A 10,202-nucleotide genomic window follows, 5' to 3' on the forward strand; every position below is an offset into this window, starting at 1 on the left:
TAGGGGCGGTGGGCTGTGCTGCTTGTGGCTAATGATTCACTCACCAAAGCGCTGAAACCAGGCAGGCCGCGCTAACCAAGCGAGGCCCCGGAGCCAGCGGGGTATTGCCCAATCCTGGGCATTTACTGGCACTCCCGCCCTCGGCAGCGCCTCACGCCCGGCCGCGGCCAATGGCCTGCGCGCCCGCTGCTTCCCCGCCGCCCGCTCCCCGCCGGGGCGGGGCTGCTATTAGAGCCGCTGCCTCCCCCTCCGCCTCCCACTCCTCGGCGCCCTTGCTCAGCCCGCGGTGGCTGCTGCTGCTTCCCGCCAGTCTCCCCGGCCCGCCCCGAGGAATATGATCGTGGACAGCAACCGGGAGGCGCCGGCCGACGGCGACTCCGGCTCCATGAGCAGCCCCCTCAACCTGGCCTATTTCTATAGCGCCTCCCCCTACTCCAGCGATGGCAGCTGCTCGCCGGCTCACTCCGCGCCGGGGTCGCCCGGCTCCGACTCCGAGCTGTCCGTCAGCAGCGGCAGCAGTGGCGGCCGGAGGAGGGACTCCCTGGACGGCGTCCGCCAAGCCCTGCAAGGTACGCGCCAGCCGGCCCCCGCCGCCCTGCCAGGGGGAGAGACGCGCTGGCGCAGCGCTCCCCGGGGTTTTGCTCTCCTGGGGGTTATTGATTAGCCGCAGACGCTGCGAGCCTGGGTGTTTAGAGCCAGCCCATAACACGGGCCCCTCGAAGGCAATGCCGAGCCGCCGCCTTCACCCGGGCACTGCAGGGGCACGTCCGCAGTCAGCCGAGCCAGCTGTGCGGCTGCGGTGCCCCCAGCGCCGTGCCGTCCTGTGCCCTCCTCCGCCCCAGAGGTGGCTGCATTGCAAGGGCGCTGGATTGGCCACAGGGCTGTGTTGATCTTCCGAGGGGAAAAGTGCTGCTTCAAAGTCAACCGTGCAACTGACGCTTGCGTACCTCCCAGGCGTCTTCTGCGGCTTATTTCCTCTTCTGAGGAAAGAGGCTCATGCTCACTTAAAATCCCTTGTGTTTATATAGCACCTAGATCCCAAAGATGTAAGAAGCTGTGATGGGTAGAGGATCATGCGTAAATAGTTGCTAGTGTGGCCTTGTGCTGTTGTTGCCTTTTTCCTTTGCTGCCCCTTAATAATTTTTAAATTTTATATTGAAGTGAGGTGGGGAGGGGTATGTACAACCACTGTATAAAGCAAGTTGGTTACAACAAGGGATACTTTGAAAACGAACCGCTGCAAATTCATAACTGTTCGAGAATTGAAAGTAGGCTAGGAAGAAAGTTCTTTAGAAGAACTGTCATTTTGAAAACACCCTTCAAATGGGGGAAGAAACCATTGTATATTTTGCACTGGATGATTCATCCTCTAGTCTAGTGCATCTTTTATAGGACAAAATCCCGTGAGCTCAGCAGAGCACCCTCAACAGACTTTGCTCAGTAGGTGGGGAGGGCACTTGGCACTTCATAGTAGGATGAGGCCCGTAGGGCCAGACTCTAATACCCTTTACTCCTGGTAAGTAGCACCTTACTCCACAAGTAATCCCATTGACTTCAGTGGAATTCTGCATGTGGAGTAAGGGTATCAAAAGCTAGCCCTAGGAGATTTGTGTGCGTATCGCTGTATGTATTGGGATGTCAGTACAATCTGGAAACAGCCTTTTATCTACAGTGGTTTGTTTAAAACAAGTCCTTGAAAATGTTTGCTCCTCCATTTTAATGTAGCACACTAACTATTTGATATATTTGCATTATGTCCTTCCTCCCTCCCCAAATAATCTTAAACTCTCCCCCCCTTTCCCCCATAGGTTTGATTTGTATCTGGTTGGATTTATTTCCCATAAGATTTTTGTTTGTTGAAAACATTTTTAACCATATAAGCACAATCTTAATAATCTTGTTTATATTGTCTTTTTAAAAACGAAAAATCTTCTTTGTGGGTAGGAGTCAGCCTGTTTTCCTCTTCATACCTCCACTCAAAGGCCCTGCTTCTGGCTAAGGAAAGCTGGGGCTCTTGGACTGTTCGCTTGGATGGGGTGCTTTGAAGACCATAGAGAGACTACTACTTGACATCAGTGGTCTTTGACTCAAGCCCTTTATTTCCTCTTTCCCAGAGAGAAATCCCAGCTCCTGCTGGCCAGGGAAATTTGGAACCTGAACTCTGATCTCCAGTTAAGACTTTAGTCTATAAAAATCTATATACTGGATTCTGTACTTTCCTTATCAGGTCACATAACTTCCTTTTGCAAGTCGAATGCCTTAGGTCATCATTTCCTGTCTTCCACTTCTGTTTTTGTAGCTTCAAAACTGATTTAATTTTAAAGAGGATGTGAGACAAAAGAGGTCAGGCCGGGAGTGTCACAGTTGTATTGTACTTCTAACAAAGCAAGTTTTCTTTCTTAAAGCTTCAGTTTCAGTCACTATGAAGATAACAAACACAAGTAATTCTGAAAATTATTATACAAACTCCTGTAGCATTTTGACATCTAATATTTTTTTATATGTAATAGATTGTGGCAGGGGACAGTTTTTTTTTTTTTTTTTTTTTTTTTTGTTCCTGTGTTTGTACAGTGCCTATGAGTGGGGTCCTGCTCTGTGGCTGGGGCTTCTAGCCACTATGATGCTGATGTGCTATGTTATTTCCAGCTTGTTAACCAATAAGAGTTGGCGTTTGGAAGACGCCAGAGAAATAAAATTCAGACAGGTTATATTCTACTGAAACACTGGCTGGCAAGGTTCTGTGCAATATATTTTTATGTCAAAGGACTGTCTGCATTTTCAGTTGAAAGCAGAGTTTCAAGTTATTTTCCACAGTTGTTTCTTGATTTGCCTCCTTGGGTCAGGATTGTGCCGATGCATTAATTTTGTTTTTGTTTTGTTTCTCTACAGCTGAACACCACATGGGGGGAGGAAAGCAGCACAGAGGACCTTTCCAAGGGGTTCGTGTGAAAAATTCAGTGAAGGAGCTCCTATTGCACATTAGAAGCAACAAACAGATGTCCTCAGGCCATGTTGCTGATGAATTCAAGGTAATTCAGTATTTTTGATGGTATGGGTCAAATTCAACTCTGGCATAAGTGAGTTCAGCTCTGAATGAACAGATGTACCACCTGATAACACTAAAACCAAATTTGGCTCCTTGCTGATGTCCATATGAGCAGAGGTATTTTTCTCTCCCAAAATAGGAGGAGGGAAGAGGTTGTGGTTGGGAGGTAATTGGGAAGAAGCCAGCAGGTGGTTTCACTGTGCTTGCTAAAAGAAACACATTTTGAAAGTCTTTTTTGCTTACAAAACTTTATTTTCCAAATGGAGCACACATAAACACACACTTACATTTGAAACTATGAAAACTCACTGTGCAGTCTGATAGAATTCTGGAAAGGGTTGAGGGGCGCGGCATTCTGAGAAGGGAACTATTATTTAATTGCTTGTCAGAGCTGATGGCCTGCTCAGTGCTATACAGGACTCAAGAGTGAAGGTGGGTGGGTGGTGTGTTCCCTGAGGAGCCTGCAATCCAATAGACAGAAACAGGAAATGAGACGTGTTGGGAAGCCCAGAGAGAGGAATATCTTAGAAGGGTGTCTTGATTTTGATTTTGTTTGTTTGTTATGGACATCCCATAAGAATCTTCAGGAGTGATTCTCTTATGGAAAAGCCCTATGGAAATTAATAGGGATGAAGCTGATGGGTTTCAACGGAATTTTCTCTATGATCCTATGGAATTTAATAGAATGTATAGGTTTTTTTGAACCACTGTATCAGATTCTATAGCCTGGATATAATTCTGGTACATTCTATAAGATGGTTCAAAAAGCCTATAGAAAGGTTATAATTTTCTCTAAAATTCCGTAGAACTCTTTCATAAGAGTAGGCTTAAAAATAAAGGATTTTTTTTCTTCATCCAATCTGATGGAGATTAAAAAATGAAAATATGGTCAGGCCATCACCTGTTAGGGCTGCTTTAAGGGACAGGGGGATAGTTAGTGTTTGCATTTTTCTCTTTTTTTTTTATTATTTAAAGAGCTGCTTTTAAATTGGTTTTGGCTTTTTTAAAATAATGTACTTATTTTCTACATAGGCACAAGCAGGATTGATGAACTACGAACAGTTTACAGGTACAAGTGTTCTTACTTTTGTATGCCTCTGTGCAATACCTGTATAAATATTTTAGAATATTTGCAAAGTAGATTGCAAGAGTAACCTAAAAACTGATTGTCAATGCATTTTCTTTGAACAGAGTTGAAGAACATACTCGCTCATAGTGGTAAAAGAAAGGCTCATGAGTCTCTCTGTGATGGACCCAGTTACAAAAGACCAGCTACTTTCCATTCTCACCTCTTGGTAAATACTTCTATAATATTTAACATTAAATTATTTTTCCACTTGGTTTGTGTAATAGGAAATGGTCAGCTAAATAAACTTTTACATTTCTTTTGTTTTAATTTTTCTCCAGACACCACCACAAACACCAACCTCTATGGAGAACATGGAGGATGCCCATAAAAATGAACCCAAACACGAGAATGGTTCTGACATGCTTCAAAACATTATAAATATTAAGAATGAGTCAAATCCTGTTTCTCTGAACACAGTGCAGGTCAGCTGGCTGCACAGCGTATCGAACCATAACTCACCAGGGGAACGCTATCGGGATCTCCAAGGGGCACAGGCTTTCTCCCCATCTGAGAAGTACCAAGCCTTCCACGCGAATAGTCCCCAACAAATGCTGGATCCACCCCAGAATTACCAGTTTTCTTCCTCACAGACCCAGGATTTGCCACAGAAATATACTCCGGATTCATTACTGGAATACAGGCCATTTTCTGGCGATGACCAGTCCCCTACCTACCAACAGAATGTCTTTGAAAGCCACGAACTGCCGTATTGCCCAACCCAAAGTTTTGCATCTCTCTTGAATGATTCTGAACACTCAGAGAATATACTCCAGCCTCTAGCCACTGCCCCTCAGCAGTCCGATGTCAGTGCCCACGCTCAGAATTTCAGCCTAGTACCAAATAATAGCTGTAGTACACTTGATGGACACAATTCATCTCTGGCTACTCTGAATGTCTCTCTACAACACCGAGGTATTGTCAGAAACATGACACAACTGGGCAAGTCATTCTTTCAGTGGCAAGTGGAACAGGAAGAGAACAAACTGGCCAACATCTCTCAAGAGCAGATCCTTGCAAAAGACTCAGATGGGGACACGTGAGTATTGTTTATTTTACCACTGCTAAATTAGAAGTGTGTGGGTTGTTTATGCTTGACTGTCTGTGGATTGTTCAGTTGGAATGGGATTCCTTTCACGTATTAGCAGTGGGTGCATATTGAGAATGTGATGGCTTCTCCTATTAAATAAAGGTGGTACAGTAATATTGCCAGTACCCAGTATTCCATATGATTTTACTGTTCTAGAGTCTGGTGTAGATCAGTGCTTACATGAATTAAAACGAAAGCACAAATTGCATGCCATCATTGAATGTGGAATGCTTGTAGCATATATATCCTGCACTTGTATTTCTCTAATGCTACATCCCCTATTTGCACAGTTAAATTGTAACTCTCTGTATTTGTGCCCCTCCCTGCAGGTTCCTTCACATTGCTGTTGCCCAGGGCCGACGGGCTCTTTCCTATGTTCTTGCTAGAAAGATGGCTGCTCTGCACATGTTGGATATTAAAGAACACAATGGCCAGGTGAGGTTCTCCATGTCCCAGCCTCTTGTATGTGCTTCCAAACGCTTTATATTTCCAAGCCCTAAGCCAAATGCGGTGGAATGCTTGTTAATATTAAACCTGAGGTTGAGCCTGCATGCCACCTTGGGCTGTCACCAGTTCAGTGGATTACCCAGAACCAGTAACATGTTCTTGGAGTTGTTTGTCCAAGCTTCCCAGTGTCCATAAGCATTGTTTTATTAATAGTTTTGTATTTGGGGATATTTTTAGTCCCCATTTCCTGGTAGCTAACAGCTGACTAATATGTTAACTTTTGTTTCTCAATATTTGCAGAGTGCCTTTCAGGTGGCCGTGGCGGCCAATCAGCATCTTATTGTCCAGGACCTGGTTAGCTTGGGGGCCCAAGTGAACACCACAGACTGCTGGGGTAGAACGCCATTGCATGTTTGTGCTGAGAAGGGGCATTCCCAAGTCCTTCAGGTAAGAGTCAGAAAGGCTGTGAAGCTTTTCCCTTTGCCTTCCTCCCGACCCCTAATGGCTTTTCAGAATTTTCTGGGAAGGGTCATACAAGAATGTAAACAGTCCTCTGCGCTGCCAAAGTATTATCAACAAGCTTTTATAAATATACCCCTTACGCTAATGGCCTAAAACTTGCAGCTTGCTCTAAGATGATCTACAGTGTATTAGGCCATTATTGTGGAATCCTGTAGTACCTTTTTTTTTATTTTTTTTTTTTTAAATAAAAGGGAGTATTCTCCTTTAATATTATCGTTTCCTTTTTTTATTCCCAACACACTGTTGTAGCAAGGTGTCATAAATGCTTTAATTACCAATATGTCTTTTGGATTGAACTAATGAGTACTTCATCCCCACTTTTGCAGGCAATCCAGAAGGGAGCTGTTGGAAGTAGTCAGTATGTGGCCCTTGAGGCAACAAACTATGATGGTGAGCAGCTATGAGGTTTTTTTGTTTTTTGTTTTTTTTTTTTTAAATCCGGAGTTGCTGGGTATTGTGTTTCGTAGCTGCTGACACACATGCTACACTGGGCAAAAAGCAATACAACTAGGGGCGTCAAATGTTTCTTTCCCACCTGAAGATAATTGTGATTGGCACATCAGCTAGGTTTTCCTAAGCAAGTAGAAACTATGTTAGTTTCTATGAACTTACTTTCTTGGATTCTGCATGACTTCCACATTAACTCTGGTGGATAAATGTTTAAAATGTACATCTATCTAGTTCTAATCTAATAACTGGTGTGGCTGAATATCGAGGAAAGAATAAGGAATACAGAGCAAAGGAATTAACCATCAATTCAGCTGAAAGCTGTTTAAATTGAAACTTGCTCTGTTAACAGTTTAGTCTAAAGTACATGTTATAACACAGTCTTCTGAAAATCAGTTCTTCCGTTAGTCACCTGCTGAGAACTGGTTACTGTTTAACCCCTGACATCACAAACACAGAGCAGCACAAGGACATCTGGTGTTAGTCAGAGAAGTGGAACCACAGAAGGGAGCCCCTTTTGAAACAAGCCGCCTGTCCAGTGGTTCTTTACTGTTTGCTTATTGAATTGTTTTTAATTTTTAAGGGTTCACAGCTTTGCACTGTGCAGTGCTGGCCCATAATGCTGTGGTGCACGAACTCCGGAACAGTCAGCAGCCGCACTCTCCTGAAGTCCAGGAGCTTCTGTTGAAAAACAAGAGCCTGGTGGACACCATCAAAGCTCTGATCCAAATGGGAGCCTCTGTCGAAGCAAAAGTAAGAGCAATAATTCCTTAACTGGGGACTGACTGGTCTCGAGAGAACTCTCCAAGTGAAAAGAATCACTTATTACAAATAAAGCGGAGCTAATTTAAAAAAAAAAAAAAGCATCAAAGCACAGTAGGATCTAATTTATGTGATTGGAATAGGAACATTACATTTATTCAGGCCAGACAGTGCAAACGATACATATTAGGAGAGGGGAGTGACCGCTTAATTTTTAGATGAACTAATTTTTGCTGTGCTGGTAATTCTGTCTTATGAAAAGGGAAAGTCATTGGAAGCAGTGTGATATATCCATAATAACTAGGCACTAGTTTTGCACCGTTCTTGACATTTGAATTTGAGTTAAATGCTGATCCTGTGTCCAGTTCAAGTGTATAGTGGGCCAGTTTGTCAGCTGGTGAAAATTTGGCATATCTCCTTTGCCTTCAGTAGAACTATGCCAATGTTAACACCAGCTGAGGGTCTGGAATATTTACTTTTAAGAAGAATTAACTCTGCTTTAATTTTGGATTAATTTTCAGTGTGTTCATGGAATTACAATACCAGTGGGGTGGGAAAGGCAGGTATTTTTTCCCATGAAAATGTTTATTTCCCTTTGTTTTAAATATCCAGGTATGTTTGTGTTCTCACAGTGGAACCACCAAATGTCCAGCATGTAATACTGAAAGTTTTTGCTTTCCTTTTTGGATAGGATGGTAAAAGTGGTCGCTCGGCTCTGCATTTGGCAGCAGAAGAAGCCAATCTGGAGCTTATTCGTTTCTTTTTGGATCTACCCAACTGCCTCTCTTTCGTTAACGCAAAGGTATGGTATCTTTCTTGAATTCAGCAGTAGAGTAGAATGTTGTTGTGTGGTAATGGCATTGTGTGTACACTGTGCTTCATAAACCTTCCTATCCTTAATAGTGTTACTCTCTTGATTCACTAGGCTTACAATGGCAACACAGCACTCCATGTGGCTGCCAGCCTGCAGTATCGGGTGACTCAGTTGGATGCAGTTCGTCTGCTGATGCGAAAGGGAGCTGATCCAAGTGCTAGAAACTTGGAGAATGAGCAACCAGTTCACCTGGTTCCTGATGGCCCTGTAGGAGAACAGGTAAAAAAAAAAAAAACCCTTCAAATTCTTTCAATCCTTTCCCTGGGATTGCTGGCAACTGATACAAATCAATGACTGTTCCTTAGAAGCCCTCCCTCTCTGGAGGTCCTGGATGGGAGACCTAGCTATCAACACATTTCTGAGTTGATATTAAGATGAGACCCTCCCTGTCTTCTTTCCTAAGAGAGCAGAATAGTGTGACCATTCTGAATAAGACAATTGAGTATTCCAATAGCCCTTTCCCCTCATTGCAATGCTCTTCTAATTGCTACATGCTAAATGTAAAGCTTGAAGCAATTAAAAGTTTAAGTTGCTCGGGGAGTCACAAGGCTAGTAGTGTAGATAGTGATAGGCTGATCTTGGTTTCAGGAATGGTCGTTGGCTCTTCAGAAACGTGAATTGAATTTTTTTGAGTCTAGCAGTTCAGTTTGCTTATCTCTGAATCACATAGCAGATTTGCTGTACCCAATTTGTACAACTCTAGACTCTTCAATACAGTGGGACAGTGGTTTTTGTAGGACCAGGATTTGGCCCAATCCAATTACCCTGAGCATTCCCTTAAATAATTAAATAGTAATCTTTAAAAAAGATATTAAAAATACCGTTTCCTTTAAAATCTAAATTTTTAGGTTCAGGATCATGTGTAGTTTTAACATGTCAGATGCACAGAATTCTAGAAGGTACTTGTAGCATTTATTTTGTCTCTCAATAGCTTTTTATTGTAGAACCAATATTTAGCTTTTTTTTTTTTTTCCCCAGTGTCATAACTTCATAGCATATAAGGCCCAAACTTATGAATATGAACTAGTTCTTGATTTATTATTTGTATTGTGGTGGCACCTAGAAGCCCCAGCCAGGACTAGGGGCCTACTATGCTAGATGCTCATAACAAATAAAAGCTTATAATCTAAGCAAGTAAGTAATTCTGACCTCATTTACAGTGGCATAAATCATTTAATGTCCGGGCAAATCACTGAAACGAATGGGCTCAGACTCTAAGCTATTAGCAAAAAAAAAAGGGATACAGGTTTGGGTTTGTTAGATATTTTTTCTGACTTTAGAATGATTCAGTATGAGAGGGTGCATATTAATCTTTGTCTCTCTCTCTCTCTTTTCTTCAGATACGACGTATCCTGAAGGGGAAGGCAGTTCAGCAAAGAGCTTCACCATATTAAACTCCATGTGTCTTGGAGTTCAGCACACTCACTGTCAGTTAGGCAGTCCTAATGTATCTGTAAATAGACCATTTGCCCTGTGGAGGCAAATGTGAGTTGTTTCTATGAAACAAAAGTATTTAGTTCACTATCATATAGTGGGTTATGTTAACAATTCAAATTCCTCTGAACAGATGGGAATGTTCCATACCCAGGTGTCTGAATACCTGGATTTAATAGCTGTGGCAAGCTGACTTATTTAAACAGTTTAACTGGTTTTGAGGCAAAGACGATTGTATTAAAGGTTTCTTTTTGTATTTAGATAGGTATGAGATAAATGGCAACAATGTTAAGTTTGTTTGTTTTTTAATCACACAAATATTAACTTATGGAGAAAAACTAATATTAATTTTAGAGGCCAGCAGAATATTTATATTTCTCAGTAGCTTTTTTCCCAGTGTCTTATGCTGTACTGTGTATAAATCAGTAGCATTATCATGCTATTCCGTAGTTCT

The 10,202-nt window shown here is 42.5% G+C and overlaps 1 protein-coding gene across 1 annotated transcript; it reads left to right on the top strand.

Annotated features, from left to right (window-relative positions):
• The first annotated feature begins 270 nt into the window (after positions 1-270).
• NFKBIZ (NFKB inhibitor zeta) lies at positions 271-9,987 on the top strand. The gene is made up of 12 exons (XM_026659032.2): positions 271-569; positions 2,890-3,029; positions 4,079-4,115; positions 4,238-4,341; positions 4,454-5,211; positions 5,592-5,697; positions 6,010-6,156; positions 6,558-6,621; positions 7,262-7,431; positions 8,132-8,242; positions 8,366-8,533; positions 9,655-9,987. The coding sequence occupies exons 1-12, from the start codon at positions 335-337 to the stop codon at positions 9,706-9,708; spliced, it is 2,094 nt and encodes a 697-aa protein (XP_026514817.1). The 5' UTR covers positions 271-334; the 3' UTR covers positions 9,709-9,987.
• The last annotated feature ends 215 nt before the right edge of the window (positions 9,988-10,202 follow it).

This window comes from Terrapene carolina, unplaced genomic scaffold (genome assembly GCF_002925995.2).
Source record: "Terrapene carolina triunguis isolate 2854851 unplaced genomic scaffold, T_m_triunguis-2.0 Scaffold558, whole genome shotgun sequence".
NCBI classification, from domain to species: domain Eukaryota; kingdom Metazoa; phylum Chordata; order Testudines; family Emydidae; genus Terrapene; species Terrapene triunguis.